At 45.8% G+C, this 19661-nt stretch overlaps 1 protein-coding gene and 1 long non-coding RNA gene across 3 annotated transcripts in view; one reads left to right on the forward strand and one right to left on the reverse strand.

Moving 5' to 3' along the window:
* The first annotated feature begins 859 nt into the window (after nt 1-859).
* On the forward strand, nt 860-17798 carry LOC107053397. The gene is made up of 2 exons (XR_005860363.2): nt 860-987; nt 7527-17798. It is a non-coding gene; the product is annotated as an uncharacterized LOC107053397 (long non-coding RNA).
* Nucleotides 16818-19661, reverse strand: part of KCNQ1 (potassium voltage-gated channel subfamily Q member 1) — a 321505-nt gene continuing 318661 nt past the window's right edge. For both annotated transcript variants that reach the window (XM_421022.8, XM_046942042.1), the window contains one exon: nt 16818-18856. In XM_421022.8, the coding sequence (XP_421022.5) occupies nt 18656-18856 (201 nt within the window). In that variant the 3' untranslated portion in view covers nt 16818-18655. The remainder of the gene's footprint in view (nt 18857-19661) is intronic.

Here is a 19661-nt window from a genome sequence, read left to right on the forward strand (position 1 = left end):
TGACAGAGACAGCTCTTACCTGGCAGGCAAAGGCAGTGCTGGGCTCCTCACCTCAACGTCCTGAAGCTGATGTGCCTGAAGCTTCTCTCTTACAGGACAAGAAAATCACTATACATATATATATGTATATATATAATGATATTTATAACAGGCATTTCTTTAAGCACCAGGGAAAAAAGTTACCATAGACATCATGTAAAACTCAGAAGCATAGAATGCATGCAAACAATCAACCCAGGAGGTACCCCTTACCCTAAGCAGCCCCAGGTGCTCACAACTCCCAGCATGCACCACACCTTGTGCAGATAATCAAAGGTAATTAAGGCCCAGCTGTTGGCTAATTTGCTCCAAAGTCAGCAGCAAAACCTTCAGCAGCTTGCTTTATGGAAATGAGCCATAGGGGAAAAAAATGGTATGGTTTGTGATCGAACATGGCTTGGTGTGCATGGTGGTGATGGGTTGATGGTTGGACATAGATGATCCGGATGTCCTTTTCCAACTTTAATGATTCTGTGATTGAGTACCAACTGATTGGTGGTGCCTGCAATGACTTTGCCACACATGTGCAGGCTGGATAGTAAGAAATTGGACCGTGAGGATGGTTCAGTGATAGGCTGAGGGTCTTTTCCATCCCAACCAATGGCACAGAAAGACCATAGAATCATTCAGGTTGGAAAAGACCACTAAGAACACCTGCTCCAACCATGCCCACCAACCGCATCCCTCGGTATCACATCTCCATGGTTTCCTGAACACCTGCAGGGATGGTGACTCCACCCCCTCCCTGGGCAGCCTGTTGCGATGCCTCACCCTCTTCCCGATACGAGATTTTTCCTAATATCCTGCATGAACCTCCCCTGGCACAGCTTGAGGCACCTCACTACGTGACTACCGGTAGTTGTCATTTTCCCTTTTTCCCAAGGAGATGGATTTTTCCTGCCCGAATTCGAGCAAGTTTCATCCCAAATCGCTCAGAGAGAAGAGAAGGTGGCTTTTCCTTCTTTTTTTCCCCCCCCTTTTTCCTGGGAGGAGGGCGGGGAAGGAGCAGGGCCGGAGGGGGGGGAGGGAGGGGGCCGCGCTCGGGCCGGGTTTAATCTGATCACTTCCCTGTCAACCTAATCCCTGCCCGACTCACATCGGACTTTTCGAAACGTGCCTGGAAACCAAAAAGCAAACCTCATTTGAATGAAGCACACACTCCGCGGCCCCCATCTGCAAAGGGCCGCAATTAAATGCAAAAAAAAAAAAAAAAAAAAAAAAAAAGGGGGGGGGGGGGGAAGAGAGAGAGAAAATTAGCATTTTCCGCGGCCATCTGGCATGAGGAGCAGGCGAGGGGGAACAAAAGGAGATTTAGGCAAAGGGGAGAGGCGAGTGTGCCATGGCATTGACCTGCAAATGAGTCTTTGTGAGCGAATTAAAGCTTCCCGGACCCCCCGGGACACCCCAAAACAGGCACCATTACGAACCATCCGGACAAAAACCCACTCATCAAAATTGTCTGCGTTTGGGGGGGGAGCATTTAAACCTGCCCCTTCCCTGCCTCCATCGCCGTAATGGGCGCTTAATAGCGGCGGGGGGGCGGCCGTAGCGGGGGCGAACGGCCCCAGCCTGGCTTCCAGATGCTGTTTATTTAAGTCGCGGAGGGGACAGGGTCGTTTGAAGGTATCGCTCTGATACCGATCGCTCGTCTCTCCTGGGGGAAGGGTGCCACGGCCCAAAGTTAAAGGGAAAGCGGTCAGCGTTAGAACTCTGCGCTTCCCTTCAATTCCCCCATGACTTTTCCCTGGGGAAGGTGGGGAGAGTCAGAGTGAAAGCCACGAACAGATACTGGCGGTGGAGGGTAGGGGGGGAAGTGAGTGTGGTGCCATTTTGCCCCAATCACCTCTCCGCGGAGCAAACGAGCACTGAAGCCGGGAGCAGCTGGGGGAGGTTTCTCAGTGGGCCGTGGTTCTGTATGGGGGACAGCCCCATCGGACCCCCCCTGCGTGAGCCCGAAGGGACCCCTCCGAGCTGTGCGCGTCTGTACGCGCATCTTTGTGCGTGCGTAAGTGCATGCATGCGCGCATAGTGCTGCGTGCAGGTATCCGTGCGTGAATGCGTGCGCTGATTTGCGCCCATCCGCGGGCATGTGTGCAGCTCCATTTGAACGTGCGTTTGCGCGACTTTATGCGCGCATGTGGTGCACACACGCTTATGCGTGGTTCCGCCGCCCCCCCTCCCCGCGTTGCGGCCCGATCGGAGCGCGGCCCCCCGGCCCCGCCAGCGCGTTCGCCGCCGGCCCCGAGGCGCTGCTGCCCGCGGGCGGCCCTTTGACGGCGCGCAGCCGGGCAGAAGGCCGAGTGACAGCCGGCTCGTGGCTCCCTGCCCGCCGCGAGGGGCGGGGGCACGGCTCTGCCCCCCCAGGGTCGGCCCGCAACCCCCGTGGGTATGGGGTGGTTGAAACTTGGCAGCGCCCCCGCCCCCACTCCCCCAGGCTCAGCGCCCAAGGAAGGGGGGGGGGGGGGAGGGATCGGTGCGAGGTGCTCATTTAAACCCGAGGTGAATAAATTACGACCGGGCGAAAGCTGGGACAATGTCTGGGAGCGAGTGTTTGCCGGAGAGTTGCTATTGCGGGCTTTGAAATCAATTGATACATAATTAGATTCCTCAAGAGAGGACAAACAAGGGCTGCATTCACCCCTCCCGCTCCCACCCGCATCCCAAAGAGCCGCGGCGCGCGCAGGACGCAGCCCGCCTGCATTCTCCGGCACCAAAACCATATTCTGGCTCCGGGTGCTCATTTAACAAACAGCTCCTTGAACCTTGCTTCTGTTTTCAGTTTATTTCGCCCGTGTTCCTTTGTGCTCAGTTCATTAAAACATGTCGCTTTTGAGATCTATTTTTACATTTCAAGAATCCGGCATTGTACTTCTGCGGTGGCAGATGGCCCCACACACCCAAGCACGGCTCCGTACTACTTTCGCCTCCCTCATTCCTGGGTCCTTCCTATGCTGCACTCTTGGCCACGGGCAGCACAGCGCCCAGCCTTTGCTGTGGCTGTGCCTTGGGCTGGGTGCGTGCCCCTCCTGTAGCTGATGCTGAGTCTGTGCCTTGCGCTGAGGTTCTGTGGTTCACTGTGATCCTTCAACGCAAGGCCAAGGCTTGAGGGAGAGAAGAGCAAGGGGCATGGCCAGGGAGTGCAAAGGTTCCTTTGCACTCCCTGGCCATGCAAAGGCCAGGGAGAATGGAGATCTGGGTTTGTGGAAAGTGCCCCGTAGTGAGGAAGACATCAGAAAAGGCACTTCAGCCGTTACTGGACCAAACAGCAGCAGCCCTTGGCCAAGTGGGCCACCAGGCTCTGTGTCTGGCATGTTTAGCAAGAAAACTTCAAACCTTGTTATCGTAGCTGGGTCTGGGAGCCATGGGCATAAGGCATGTCAAGTGTGAATAGGATTAAGAAAACAACAACTTAGCAGTGTGAAGAAAGAGCTCCAAGGTGCTACAGGCCATGCCCTAGGTAGGGTGCTGTGTGTTCTGAAGGCGTTCCCAAGGCAACAGTGAGTTCCTGCATCTTGTTGAGCAGTGGGGTCTTTAGGAAGGGTCGAGGCAAGGTTGACCAGAGTCATCATAGAATCATAGAATGGCTTGGGTTGGAAGGGACCCCAAGGATAATCAAGTTCCAGCCCTCCGACACAGGCAGGGCCACTAACCTCCAGGTCTGGTACTAGAACAGGATGCTCAGGGCCCCATCCATCCAGAGGGTGTTTGGGAGCCCAGGTGGAGGTAACACTGCATCCTCTGCAGTAAAGAGAAACAAAGCCTGGCAAGTTATCCAAACAAAGAGGTTTGGTTGGATGATACCCGGCATAGAAGTCCTCAAACATATACAAACACATCTGATCGTGGTGGTGCAGAGATGTTACACATTTACCTGTACACCTGCGTGCGTGTGCTTTCCATATCTGATTTTGCGTAGTTCAGATCTTTACCTGGGTTAGGTAATGTGGGCAGAACTAGCTGGGAAGGGGCACGCTTTCCTTGATGCCCACTCCTTCATCCTGGTCACGACCAGTCCCTGCTGTCAGTACTGTCTACTTTGTGTCCTGAGTGAGCCCTGGCTGCTGGCACACTCTGAAGGAGAACATGGATTGGAATTAGCCACATCTGTATTCATTTCATACAAGAATAAAGCAAGAAAGCTCTCCCTGTGCCATTGTCCCACCTGTTCCACCCATCCCAAACGCCTCCAAACCCGACTGCTGCAATTATAACAGAAATCAGTGTTTTAATTGGCCACGGATTACATGGCATGTTTAAACCTCCAGTGATAACAAAGAGAACACAATGAATAACCTTGATGGTTTTTCTTAGATGAGCAAAGAAAACACCCGAAGTGATTTGAAAATGAGTATAATGCTTTTTTTTTCTTTTTTTTCCCCACCACAGAAGCCAGGAAGTAATAGTAAAATTAAAGCATTTAGGTTTTGGTTTTAGCCAAATTTTAAATACTGTGGGTGTTGTGTTAGATGATGGGTTTTTAGTAAGAGTTGATGTACGCATAATTTGGCCAAAGCGAGGTGGCAGAGTTGTTCCAGGAGCAAGATTTACTGTTGCACAAGATCAAATGCACTGTTTTTAAGGTAAGGATTTAGCAAAAGAAGGAGATAGCAAAAAATACAGAGCACCAGCTTGGCAAGAAGGGAAAAGAAAGGGATGGGAGGAATGTTTAGACTCAGGAGAAGGAGCTTGTTTGTAGACTCCATATAGGGAAACAGAGGAAGTTTAAAACAATACCACCCCACTGCCACTGTGGTGAGAGTGGGGGTCAGGGAGTACAGCTTGGAGCCATTATTCACTGCTGCCCTGCTTTGGTTGCTGCCATGCCACATCTGTGCGTGTCCCGAATCTACCAAGGGCGCAGGCTGCGAGCTGAAGTCAACTATATGGCTTTAACTTATGCCAGGGAAGGTTCATGCTGGTTATGAAGAAAAATCTGTTCTCAGAAAGAGTGGTGATGCGCTGGCACAGGCTGCCCAGGCAGCTGATGGAATCATTGTTCTTGGAGGTGTTCAAGAACCTTGGAGATGTGGCACTGAGGGACGTGGTTGGTGGGCACGGTGGGAGCAGGCTGGGGTTAGAGTTGGTGACCTTAGCGGTATTTTCCAACCTTAATGATTTTGTGATTCTATGATTAATCCTATAATATTTGCCACCAGAAGATCACCAAGCCTGGCTGAACTCCTCCCAAATTCAGGTACAAGACTTTCACTACCTTTAGCAGCAGTTATGTCGGGAGCCATGCACGTACACAATCTTGGTGAATCCTCATGACAACAATGCCAACAGAAAACACCTTTTTATTTTACCTATGGCCAATGAATGTCTGCTTCCTTGGAACAGGCTGCCCAGAGAGGTGGTAGATGCCCCATCCCTAGAGACGTTCAACATCAGGCAGGATGGCGCTCTGAGCACCTGATGTAGTGTAGGTGTCCCTGTTCAATGCAGGGGAGCTAGACCAGATGGCCCTTAAGGGAACCTTCCAACTCAAACCGTTCTATGATTCTGTGGTTCTCTTCCAGAGGATGCACAGGGCAGATGGAAGAGAAAACAGCCACTTACAACCATGCATTCAGCAGCTTTCCATCCTGATCTTTCAGGTGGGATAAAGCTGGGAGTGCCACCATTATCCTTGAAGTAAGTGCAGAAGATCAGGAAACTGCCATCTAGATAGTCCCAGTGTCTTCTGCTTCCTCATATACTTGGTAAAAGGCAACAGATTTCACAGGTGGGACCCAGCCTTCTAGATTAGCGCATTACAGGCAGTTCATCTCTTTGTGGACCACAGGACTGGATGCTTTTAAGTTCTGTATACAGACTGGTCTTACAAATATGCAAAATAAGCACAGAATTGAGACATTATAACTGATGGCTTACGCTCCAGTTAGGGTCAGTAGGTATCTTTTCTACCTATGTGCTGCTGTATGCTTTAGTGGCAGTGGATGGAGGACAACAGCCCGACCCCTCCTGGCAATGGCTGCTTTCCTGCAGTGAGATTCTTGTGGGCTGAGCCTGATTCATTCACCAGATCTGCTGATTTCCCAACCTCTCCTCGACTGCTGGGCTTTGCACTGTATTAAATGTTCTCTTTCACAGAGAACAGGCTTTGCTGGCACAAGGAAACCACTGCCCAAAAATTCAGATGGGAAGCACTTTCCAGGGATCATCTCTTCAAGTGCTGTTCTGCTGGAACAAGCCTGCCCCGTGCTCTGCTACAGAAGTCTCCTGACGTAAGCCATCCAAATCTACGCCGTGCTGCAGGGCTGTCCAGGGTTTATCTTGCTCTGCACGTGATTTACAAACTCCCTTCCATTCCTGGAATTGTGAGACACACTTCATCCTTTCCTGGAATGCCTGCACGGGTAGGCTTATCCGATGCCTTTACGTACATACCTTCGTTTTGGATGCCAGGCAGCTCACGCAGAGCAGCTCCATCCCTTGTGCTGTTGTTGTGTTCAGGTGGATGGGTTACTTTGTTGTGATGTTGGTTATGACAGCCAGCCACAACCAGAACAACATGTTAATTCCGTGAGTCGTGTGCATGTGTAAACTCTATTTCCAAGGCAGGACATGCTCTGCAGGCCAGCAGTGGGAGCAGGCACGCAGCGGGCAGGGGGAGGACAGAGGCTGTGTGTATGTATACGTACACAGAAATCTCATTAAAACAACGTGAGGGCTTCCACGATTCGGAACAGATTTCATCTCTCGTGTGTAACACAATTTACAGTTTTGGCTGCACGCTTCCCAAAGCAATTGCAGACGCGTCGTGCGTTCTGCTCGCTTGCCTCCTGCTCGGAGCACTCAGCCCTATGGCTGCGACCCACATTTCTCCCTGAGCTGCTACAAGGCCTGGTTGATGCGAGTGCCCTACCTTGGCTCTGCATCCACATGAGTTGCTGTTTCTGAGCATGTTGCATTCAGGGTCCGTTGACATTGCGACAAGCTGGCTGTGAGCTCTGCAGTGGGCTTCTTGGACCTTTCTCTGTGTGTTCTGTTGTTTTTGGGTCATTGCCCTACTCTGGTTGCATCTCATCTGGTGGGCACCCACTCAATATATCCAGACATGTTCAGCCAGAGCTATGTGGATGTCAGATTTTAGATGAGCGTCCACAGTGATGCAATAGCATGATAATTAACCATCTTAATGACCACAAGCCCCATCCAAGCCTGCCTTGATGTGAAGGGAGCTGTACCATCCCACTAGTTGGTAGCAGTGCCAGTGGTGTTTTGGTGCAGTTTTACAGTGTAGAGATGCTGTTGGCTGCAGATGTTGACTGCAGTAAAACACGCACAAATTGTTCAGTACAAATGTTGCTGGGTTTAAAAGTTTCCTTGAAAAGTAATGCAAGTTTTCAAATCCAGAAAGAATATTGCTGGGACTTGTTGAAGTGCTCAATATAAACTGTAACACGCGAGCCATTAAAATGAAGATATTTGGCATTGGCTGCTACACATATGGGCCTTTCAAAACCATTCTTCTGCTTTGGCAGCTCCTGCGATCCCTGAGTGATGCATGACTTTGTTTTACACGTTCCCGTGAGATGCTTCTGGGCAGTTGGCATGTTTCAAAAAACTTGTCGCTCGTGAGCTGGAGCAGAAACCTGACTGAGAGACACAGGTATGGTCTAAGAGAGGTGTCTGAAACCTGCTCGTTTGCGTGGTTCCTTTTCCAAATGTGGGGTTTGTGTTGGGTTGTTCGCCTGGCTACGTCTCGCTGCATGGCTCTCAAGGCGGACTTGTAGCTGCACCGCTGAAGCAGGGTATGCAAAGAGAATGTCAGAGCTGTCCGAGGCTGGGGACACTTTCTGTGCTGATAAGCGATTCCTGTGAGTGGCCAAACTGATCCATCTCCCTCTCTGACAGTGCCTTTGTCTGAGGGGACTGTTGAGTGAGGCTTTAAGGCTAAGCAGAGGATAAAAACGTACAATTGACCATGTCCAATGACTGCCTCAATCATGTGACATTTCCTCCATCTACATAAAGGCATAATTGACACTTTGGACCTTGCAGATGTTTTGCAATTCATTTGGTTCCCACAAAGATATCAGAAAGTTAGTCTCGTGAACTGGCAATACTGTGCTTTCCTCTGAACATGTTCTTCTAGCTAAAACGTATTTAGATGCAAATCGCACCATGTCTCATGGCCCCACTTGTTTTGTTTTGCTTTTTCCTTCCCATTGCCTCTAAACAGACTGTGCCATCGTTTTTTTCTTCTTAAAGTATAAAAATATTCAGACATTCCTGAAAAAAACAAGCACACTTGACTTCTTTGCACGTGATCTGATTCACACGTGAATGTCAGTATATCCTTTTCCCTTCTACTCATGGCCTTCTGCTTTATGCTTCCTAATTTAATTTGTCTTTCTGGCTGCTCAGTGATCCTTCCCAAAGAGAAATCTCTTTGCTGAGAAGCTATTTGCTGTGCTTTCAGCAGGAACAGATGCTGTGAACGACTGGTTGGCTTCATTTGGCTCTCAGAGGTCTGGACAAAGGGGTAGTGCTGCAATCTGGCATGGACCTTGTGCCATTCAGGGAGGTCTTGGTACAAATCTAGCAAAGTCATTGCTTCTTCATGTCGGTGAGCTAAGCTTCGTCCTCTGTGCTGTAACCTTCCTCTCCATAAAATGGGGAAGAAGCCATCCAGGGTAGATGTTACTCCTTCCCTCAGAGATCTTCAGCTTCTGTAACCTCACGGCCAAAGGAGTTGTCTCCTTATGGAAGAGGATTTGCTCCAAAACCCTCTCAAACTCATGGACCTCTCAGCACTCCACAGGGCTGGCAGATTGGTCCACGCCACTGAGACTTTTCCTATGAATAGGAGAATACCATGCTTTGTTGAGGCCCCTCGCACTCAGCCTTATAACTCCTCTCCCATTTGCTCCCACTTGGCTGGAAGCGGTAAGGATCATGCCAGCCTGGCCAGTGCTTATTAAAATGAAGAAGAAAGCAGGGCCTGCCTTGCAGTACAACGTATGATTCTGCTGCAACATGGCGTGGATGTATTGTAATTGTTTTCAAACAAGCTTTAAAGATATTGAGGTAAAGCATCAGAAGGAGGTACAGAACAGAAGGAACGTCTGAAAACTTCTCCTGATTAGTTCTTGTATTTACATGTTGTTTTCTCTCACAGACCAGGCTTATTGCAGTCTAGGTTATAGCAAGATCATTTCGTACACCAGAAGGCTTTGCAATTTGCCAGTGAAAAGCCAAATAGGAATCAAAGATACCAGTGAGCAAGTTCATGCCCCAAAAGAAAAGTTGTCCATTCTAATAGTGGAGGAATTAAGGCTATAACAAACCTCAGGGCAAGGAGTGGATTGTCGTGCTACTACACCAAGACTGAACAACGTTCTTTAAGATAATGCTTAAATCAGACAAGTTGCTTACCTCAGGAGAGAGGAACTGGGTGAGGTCTATGGCCTGTGCAGAGTTCCAGCCAGATGGTCCGATGAGCTCTTCTGCTCTTAAAACCCATGAAATGCAGGAGCAGCAGCAATGTCTTGAGTCAAGCAGACCTGTTCCCTGCCTTTGCAAGCCGTCACAAATGAACCAAGTGACAACGCAACATTCACACCAGGGTGATATTGCAGAATTCCTCTTCTCTGATGTTTAAAAACCTTCACAAATATACTCATGGATGATATATGTACCTGTCCTGTTGCAGCACTGTCTTTTGGGTGAAACAGAACCATTTATATTCCCATTTATACTCATGGAGAGCAATCTTAACCTTTTGCTTTGCTAGGTTGGACAGAGAAACCCCTGATGTGGGAGGATATACCACTCCTGTAAGGGCACACCTAGGGAGCAGACTGAGGGCAAAACATGCTGCCAATCAAAGCTTAACTTAATTAGAATATTTTAAAACAGTCTTCTGGCTCGACATTACTGCTCTCAGTGATCTTCTGCCACAAGCTCTAAGGTCTATCAAGCAAGGTGTTAAGAGTGGTTTTGACTTGAGAGAACCATACACCTCATTTCTTCTTATCCTAATAGTGGATCTGAAATATTTTAGGCAAATCTTTTTTAAAATTACCTTTAGGTCAAATATATACATATACATATATATACACACATAAATAGTATAAATGTTACTTCAAAAGTATCCTCCATAGAATATTATAAATAACGAATCAGATTTGTCATTACAACAAATGTGTCACAATATTCAGATATATGTCATAGAATCATAGGATCATTAAGGCTGGAAAAGACCTCCAAGATCATCAGGTCCAACCATCCCCACCATGCCCACTAAACCAAGTCCCTCAGTGCCACAGCTACACATTTCTTGAATGTACATATGCTGTTGTTATTTAATGCATAGATAGAGAATCTCTCATAACTGTTGTTGGTGGTTTTATAATACCTGACCTTCACCTGAGAGACAGGATGCAGTATTTTATAAAAGTTATCTGTACCTTGACTTACAGAAACAGTTGAGCTCGAAGTTCAGCACAGCTGTACTTAAAGGTCACCAGTATTTCCTTAATTTTATGTTTTAATACTTTGTAAAACCTCATGCTCGATGCGGTAGGTTTCTAAACATATATTTTCAACTCCTCTAAATGAATGTTCTATGCCATGAAGATACAGAATGTTGCGGGATTTGGGCAATCTGTGGCAAATACAACTATTTGAAGACACTAACACAACTAGTAGGATTGTTCTGTGTCACGGTAAAGGATTCTGTGGGCATATGTCTGGTGTTGGTGGAGAAGACATCCATCTACTACTTCTGTTTGTTGATGAAACCATCCGAGTTACGGTTCTAGAACTGAATTTCAGAGTATGATGCACAGTCCCTGCGCTTGGGTTACTGTCCAGACTTTGGCTATACTTTGATAAGAGAACGTCAGCACTCAGAAAACATCACTTCAGAAGAACTCACCCCCTAGAAATCCAATAGGAAAGCAAAGCCAATGTTTTCTTTTCGAACTGTTTCTAGCAAGGAAAAATTGGGAGACTTGTAACAAGTAGATCTACTTCCTCCAGAAATTGTCTATCTTTTTTTGTCCAGATTAAAATGGATGCAAACACCTAAAAAAAAAAAAAAAAAAAAAAAAAAAAAGAAGAAGAAGAAGCAGGCAAATAAATAAAGTCACCTCAGTGCTTCATGGATATCCTGGCTTTTGCAAAGACTTGTCCAACCACAACCTGAATAATTCAAAGCATTGTTGTCAGGCAGCAGCACAGCCCTCCTAAATAGGCACTTGCCTTATCACTCTACAGCAGATGCTTCAGCCAACCATTGGATATTGAAAACATAAATAATGAAACAAAATTTGGAGACAATGGTTTCGGGGCTGGGGACAAAATACTCATGGATATTGTCAGTCTCTGAGTAACCAAGCAGCAAAAGCTCAAGTGACAACAATAGGAAGGAGAAGAATGGGGACAAGTGAGGAGGCCTGAATCTCAATAAGGCGCGGAGCTGCACATGCTGCTGTTACCCTAGAAACTAACCTCTCCCCTGAAGAGGTTTGCCGGGGCATTGTTTGGGGGACACAAGATGTGTCATACACCAGATGGTCGTGTGCTGTATAACTCAGTTATCTGAGAGGACAGAGTAAAGGAATGCGCGCTGCAGAGCTCGTCGCAGGGCCGAGCAGGGCACCATCTGTTCTTTCAGATCCAAGCCACTTTGCTTTTGCTTTTTTTTTTTTTCTTCCTTCCAAGGAAGGAGGGGAAAACAAAATTAAAATGATTCACCATTCTGAAGGAAAAGAAAAAAAACAAAAACTTACTACAGTTGCCATCTCCCGCTTTAATTTAGCTAATTTTGTCCCCGGGTTTTATGTCAGGTGAATTGCTTCTTTTATGCTTGGGAGAGCAACAATTATTTCTCTCTCAGGAGTCTATCATTTATAAATAAAACCCCTTTGAAACCTCATTGGTCATTCACCGTCTGAAAACCCCCAAACCCTCCCGACCATATGTTGCCGAATGTCCCCTCTCTCCTCCCTGACGGCGCGAGTGGTGTTTGTGCAGCGTGGGGGAAAGAAGCCGTCCTTTCCAGGAATTGTTCTCCGTCTCAGCACGGAGAGGGAAGGGGGGAAGGAGGAAAACAAAAAGCCAGAGTGAAAACCGCAGTCTGCATGACGGGTGTAGGAAGGAAATATTAATCACGGCCCACACAGCACCAAGGAGCGGTGACTCAGGCATCTGCGAGGTGAGGCAGGAGTAGGTGTGGGCATGACAAAACAGCATGTGAGTGTGCTGCCAGTGCCACCAGAGTCAGCAGAAAGGCTTGGTGCCTTCGGTTGCATGGGATCAGGCCCCGCACGCACTTGCATCAGCTTTTGCTGGATGATTCCTATGAGAGCACCTCCCTCTGCCTGGCAAACCCACATCCAGATGGAACTGAAGGAGAGGAAATGTTTGAATTAATTGAGAGGGAAATCTCTAGGGAAATCAAGTAAAAAGCATGGACTCGAAGCAAAAATTTGCATGCAGAATAAGAGCCAAAGATCATAGAATGGCTTGGGTTGGAAGGAACCTCATAGATCATCTAGTTCCAATGCCTGCCATGGGCTGGGTTGCCAACTGCTAGACCAGATCAGCCTGCCCAGGGTCCCATCCAACCCGGCCTTGAACACCTCCAGGAACAGTGCATCCACAGCTTCTCTGTACAGCCTGTGCCAGTGCCTCACCACATAAGGAGTAAAATCTGAACCACATTTTATATTTAGGTTCCCCGTATAGGCAGCTCAGTTAATAGTCTGATTGGGCAATCACATCAGGTCTAACAAATTATTAGGCAATGGTGAAACAGCAGTTGTAGATGATAGCATCTCACAAGCTGCATGTAATCCTACTGTTTCCTACATGCTTCTGGTGCTTACAGCACAGGTAGTTCTTGTAACATCTGTATCTAATGTATTAATCTTTATGAATTAATGATCAATATAGTCATAAGGATATAACATACAGCAGGACTGAAAAGAGAACTTTCTCTTCGACTTTCTTTTTTCTTTTCTCTTTTTCTTCCTTTTCTCTTTCCTTTCCTTTCTTATTCTTTTTTCTACAAGATTGCCAGTGTATCTCTCTTCATAAATAAAAATTCACATGAAGGAGATGATTTATCCCCAAGCAATCTCCTACCTAAGCGAGCTGGAATAAAAATAGTTATTAAAATAGTTAGTTATTTAAAGAATAACATCAATAATAACATTTCCTTCATTGCAATTTAGAAAAATGATCAAAATCTGTCCAGCACCAGTGCTCATCTATGAGACGGTCCTGGGCACAGCTTTGCCCTCTTTGAGGACAAACCAAGCAACCAGCGTGCACCAGCAACCCTTGGAGCACACGCTGGCAGGGCAGTGTGCTTCAGCACAGCTCGCTGGAAGGATTGTGTGAAACTGCACTGCATGCTCAGAGTGCTGCACACAGACTTGGTAAATTATGGCAAGAAAATCTGTAAAGCTTCTTCTGTTCCCCCCTCTGGGGATTTGCCTCTCTCTGATCCAAGAAAGCTTGCTGGTGACCGCCTATCCCACTTTCTGCACCTGGCTGAGTGATTTACCAGAAACTTGACAGGGTCGTGGAAGCTTTCTTTCCTTTGTTCCACGGGTGTCTGCCATGGAGAGCCAAGCCTGGATTAGCTGAGTCTAAATCCCTGGGCAGTTCGCCAGAGCAATGCTAGCTCTGAAGAAAACGGAGCTCCGAGATGATTTTGAGACTGGCTTTATACATCGGTTCTTCTTAGGTGCAAATCCATGGGCAGGGAGCATAATGCCTCACGTCAGGCTGGTAAGCTGTTCCCCGTAGGCAGCAGTTGCCAGCCAATGTGGGAGTTATGTGAACTTTCTGCCTGGCTCGGACAATGCAGCTTCTCTGGGGCCAGTACTTCCCTGGCAGTGCTCCCTCGCCAGCTATGTAGGCATCTTTTCACTGGACAACATGCTGCATTGCAATAATATGCATGGACACGTTGAACAATGCCTCCATTCGGCACCTGCATTTTCTTTGTTGTGGCGCCAACCATTTTGTCATATTGGCTTTTGGGTCTCTGTCATTAAGAGCGATGTGAGGCTTCTCGTGCTGCCCTGGGAAAGCATTCCTCAGTTTTCCAGCATCCTTCTGTTGCTGCTCCATAGACAAGGTGCATGAAGCCTTGCAGGAGCTGGTGGCTCCTGAGAAAAAGTCTTCTGCAAGTCTTCTCAGCCTCAGGAACTACAGATGCCCTCGTGCCCTGAAGCTGAGGCTACTCTCTGGTCAAAATCTTTGGCTTAGGGCTGGGGGGATTTTTCAGCCCGGTTCTCGTGTAAACAATGTGAATGCACTCAGTATTTGTTTTGGCTCTCCTGAATGGCTTTTGAACACGTCAGCCTAGTTCAACTGAACTTGACGGAAGGGTAGAGGGCACCAGAACAGCTTGCTCAGAGAGATGGCCAGAAGTGCTGTCCCATTCAAGGTCAGGCTAGATGGAGTTCTGAGCACCCGATCTAGTGTAGGTGTCCCTGTTCATTACAGGGGAGTTGGACCAGATGGCCTTTAAGGGTCTCTTCCAGCTCAAACGGTCCTATAATTCTAGATCTACAAAATAATTAAGTTCTAAGTTTGGTGAAAATTTGCATTGAGGTAGTAGAGAGAGAGGCCCTACCACCGTGAGGTCTGAATGTTCCTACCATGGAAAGGCATGAATTCACATCTCATCAGACACCAGGTGGGTGATGCAGGAAAAGAACCTGCAAAACACTGCAACACAGAAGGAAGTTTCAGCTGGAATTTGCGCTTAGACATCAAATCATCCCTCACACGAGTCATGAAAAAGCCACTATGTGTAGAAATATTTGATAGTTTCTGGTTGAACTCATTGACTTCTTGTTCTTTCATCTAATCCTTGCTGGGACTCAGTGAAATATCGCTGAGCGATTGGGTATCAGCTATTTTCCTTCTATGAGTTTTGAACTTGCTTCCCTCCATGTTCCTTCATCTTAGCTGCTGCTGGTCAGGGAGCCCAAGAGACAAACTTTTCTACACGCCATTTAAAAAGAAATTTCAGGGCATCTAAAAAGAATTTGCTTTTGTGTGGGAACATTTCATTGTGTGAGTTCACATGTGGTAGGTAAGGAAAGCCTTCATCACTAAAGTAGAACGAAATACCTCCAATATTATCATGGCTTGTGAGAGGCTCATGAGAGTTGTATAAGCCAATGGTCTGAAAACAGAAACAGGGAACAAAACTGGCAATTCAAACATCTTTGTGACCACAGGGAAAGCAGTGCTACAGCTACATCTGACTCCAGCTTCCACTAAGCCTATGGGAAGCCTTCTTTAATAGATTTTGAACTTGCAAAGGCTTATGTTGGCCCGCATGGACTGAGTAGTCCCACTGAAGGCAACAGCCCAACTCCTGTGCATAAATGAAATACAGAAGTACACATTCACAGGAGTGGGACGTAGATGGGAGTTGCATCAGACCCTTAATCTTTTTTCTTTTCTTCTTCCCTGCCCCTGCCCCTCCTCTTCCCAGCCACCATCCCATCAGTGAAATGAGAACAATAATACCCATCTCAGCAGGATATGTGAGGATTAGCTGAAAACTGCTTTTACCTTTTCTCCTTTAAACTCACAGAAAAGAAAATCTTCCTGCATTTTACTTTTTTTTATAGTTCAAGGAGTAATTTGTTCCTTGCCCAGACCTTTCCAACTCAGTGGGAGGGGGGGAGCCCTGGAATCCTTCCACCTTCCCCTGGACTGATGATAAATCAGCACTGAGGTGTATGCTGGCCACAGAGCCATTAACGTGCTGCAGTGAAACGGCCATTTTATCTGCTGACATCAAATTATTCCTGCCTCAGCTAGTATCTGAGCATGATGCTGGCCAATGACATTATTTGAAACAAGCCTATTTTAAAATACAAGAATGAAAATGAGTGATGTCCAGACTCTTCTACTTCTCTAAGATACTTTGTGAAAGGGAATCTAAAAAGGAACATACTCTAACGACCAGTGTGGCAGCAGGCACTTCCAGCTCCAAAACCACTCGGGTTCAGAATAATGAAAGCTTTGCAGATATGTTGTACTGCGTTTATATAACAGTGGTCACTAAAGTCCCTTTGTGTTGGACACGGAGCAGACACACAATTGACAGACAATTACCACACACTCACTTACGTGCTTTGGACAATTTGCATGAACAGCAGGAACCAGCAAACAAGGTTCCAACACAACATGCTCCCTGCATGATGGTTACTGCGGGGGGGTCCAGCTTGAAGGCATCAAACTGTTTAGCTCGTCTTCTTGCTATCCTTATTCCACAATGCACTGTGAAGAAAGACAATGAGATACTTACTTCTGAGGGAAGTCTTTCAGGTATGAAGCACCAACAGATGAGACAAATCCAATCCACTCATCAGGCAGAGAAGTAAGACATGTCTCTGATGAGCAGCTGTGGTGGCTACCTTTGGGCAGCTGCATGATGGATTTGGATAGGTCAAAGGCAGACTGGATCATCTTCTCTTTTTAAGAACAAGATGAATCATTGGATTTGAAATCACTGGTCACCAAGCTGGTGCTCTTTCTGTAAGGTTCTGTTGGACCAGATGTGGAATCAGACCTGCTAGCAACCTGCCACAGACAGAACTTCAAAACTTGATTATTCTGAGGACATTCGTGATGGCGATGTTCACATGGACAGAGACAAACCAACACACCAACACAAGGACATTATATAGCATTATATTGCATAGTAGCCTAAGAGAAAAAAGAAAAGCCAGCAATTTTTCTGTGCGTATCGAACTTCTGGATCTTAGAATAAACAGAAGATGTGGTAATCTTGTCCTGTATTTTATTAGGAAATTAGAGATTGATCAATAATCTGAAATTACACAGTGAATCTCATTTAAAAATATTCAAAATCATCACAATAATTTTGATTTCTATAAAACGTAATGCCCAGGTACAATTCCTGTTTAAGTCCATACGTTTCTACACCCTTAACATGTATCTGTTGTACAGCAGCAAGACAAGATAATTATAACATAAATACAGTATACTTTCCTCTGCAGTCCAAGTGAAAGAGGTGAAATGTTTCATGTTTAAAACAAGGCTCAGCATATAAGCAATACTATGAGATGGTTCCCTGCAATCTCAGTTCATTATGCATCAGTATTTCAGACTGCTCTTACATCCTAGATTGGTAATGCTAACTGCTGCGCAAAATTACGAGGCTTTGGGGCATCAGTTTTGATATATATATATATGTATATATATGTCTCCTTGCTTTCAAACACTGAAATCTTTCATTTTATATACATTGCATTAATTAGCTATGTTGTGATCCTCCATTTTCCAACACTGTCAACTTTAAGGACATTCCGCTTTCAAGGAAGGGTGCGTATGGTAGAGGTGCTAACTAACTGCAAGGGTTGAATTTCAACTTCAGCAAGCAAAGCTCCAATCCTGCTCACGTTGTGCATGTGAAAAATCACACCAAGACAAACGCTGCTGTTCTTATTGCAACTATAATGTGGGGTGAGGTGGCTTGCAGGTTAGGCCCTGCGTCCTTTAGATTGGAGCTGGCACTTCTGAATAGATTAATGACTTTGGTAGGGAGCAGAATTTCTCATTTGATTATTCAGGAAACTATTAAATTTGTCATGTATGCTATCTGGATGAGAGATGCTTTCCTGAACCGGGGCCATGATTCCTGTGAGAATTATGGATGCTCAGTAAGTGGCCAGCTCAAGCACTTGACCTGCAAGTCCAGTCACGTTGGACTGTTGTGCTACTCTTGGATAGCATAAGCTAAGGAAAAAAAAAAAAAAAAAAAAAAGTAGATTTAAGAAGTAGTGGGCCTTCTTTTTAAGAAGCTATTTCAGGACAAGTACATTCAGACCACTGTGTTTTCTATTTATATATAAATTCTTTGGCAACAATTTTCTAGAAAGCAGAATCATTTTTCTATGTAATACGTTACTGTCTCCCCATTAAAAACTGGTATCTTAAAAAATCTATAGCACTTTCCACTATAAATACTATTGTTCCAGATTAAGTATTAGTTCCTCCCTGAAGAAAAACAGATTAAAAAAATCTGGTCATTATCTGATAATGTTTATGTAGCAACGTTAAAATAAAACAGCAAAAGAAAATCATTCAGCATGTGGTTTGTCATTCGCAAGAATGTTAGTGGTCTATTTATACAATAAAAACAACATAAGTTATCCTATTTTGTTTTAAAAACCTTAGTAGTAGAAACATATTGCTATCTGCAGGTTCATAAACAAAATGCAGATTTCCCATCTAAGTTCAAGTATTATTAGAGTATTATTATTACTGTTATTATTATCAAAGGAGCTCTAAATCTTTGCAATTTTGCCTGTCTTTACATTGTTTCGGTCTTTCTGAGCCATAATGAGTTGCTATAAGTTTTGTTCGTCAATAGAATCAATGTGGAGCTTTGGTAGGTTTTGCCTGGTAGAACACAGCCTGGCAATCCTTGGGCTATTACGAGTGGTTTCAGAAGAGTGCGTTTGAGACTAGTAGTATAGCTACTGCAGTCATGTGTTTTCTTGGATGGCTGATGAACTGAATTTCCTTCCAAGTTCTCAACATTCAGTTCCGTTTAAAGGAGAAAGGTGGGAAGAACCCAACCCAGACTTTTACCACATCAGGATATATCGTCTTCATTTCTTTCCGGCACGGTCAGTTGCTCGTAGGTTGGCAGGGTGTTGTTTGGGATGAAGAGATCTGAATTAACGCTGTTGCCTCTCTGAGATGACCTGTTGTTTCCTTGATCCCTCTGATGACTTGAAACCAGACGATGCAGCATCTCAGTAATGAGGTTCAGTTTCTGGTCCATCTGCGTAACCTACAAAGGCAAAAGGAACGTTTGTTTAGCATCAGCATGTGAGAAAATTGCAACAAGTCACGCAATAAACATGCTGCATTAAAGTGACGCTTTTCTTAATGAGCATGACAACAGCATCTAGGAAGACACCAGAGATTCACAATCCTATGAATTGTGTTAGGAATTTAATGCAATAAGTCAGAGCTGGATGACGAATGAGCCCTGTTAATCCTCATCTGTGGGATGTGCTCTGATAGTCATTTTATACCTGGATGAATGCATGATGCGTGAGCTTTCAAAGATATGTGCTGGGACAGAGAACTAAGTCCCAGAACTGAGCTTCTGTGGTTTTTGTTGTTATTATTGTGTCCATGTTTTTATAAAACATTGTAAGCTACTAACACGCCTTAATGATATCAATGTGCTATAGTAAATATCCCCTCTACTTGCAGTGATCTAATCCATGCTAAGCCTGGACTGACTGACACCCTCTTTGTTACATTTGGGTCCAATTACCAACCAGGCCACAAAATGCCCCACGGATATTTTTGCTGATGCAACTGCATAGCAGCTGCATTCTGTGGCAAGGGGTGGAAGTGGGACATGATTTAGTTTTATTCTGTCACTGCTCCAATGACATGGCATTCACCAGGACTGCCATGGGAATTATGTGATTCACAGCAAATCAGAAACTCTTCTAAGATGGGTGAAAGCTGACTTTAAGATGGGACCTGCAGAGGTAAGTTCAGAATGCTCATTTTCTTCTGCCTTTGGACAGAAACTCTTTGCATTATTTGATGATGGTAATTACTTTTTTGCTTTTCCT

This window comes from Gallus gallus, chromosome 5 (assembly GCF_016699485.2).
Source record: "Gallus gallus isolate bGalGal1 chromosome 5, bGalGal1.mat.broiler.GRCg7b, whole genome shotgun sequence".
NCBI lineage: Eukaryota > Metazoa > Chordata > Aves > Galliformes > Phasianidae > Gallus > Gallus gallus.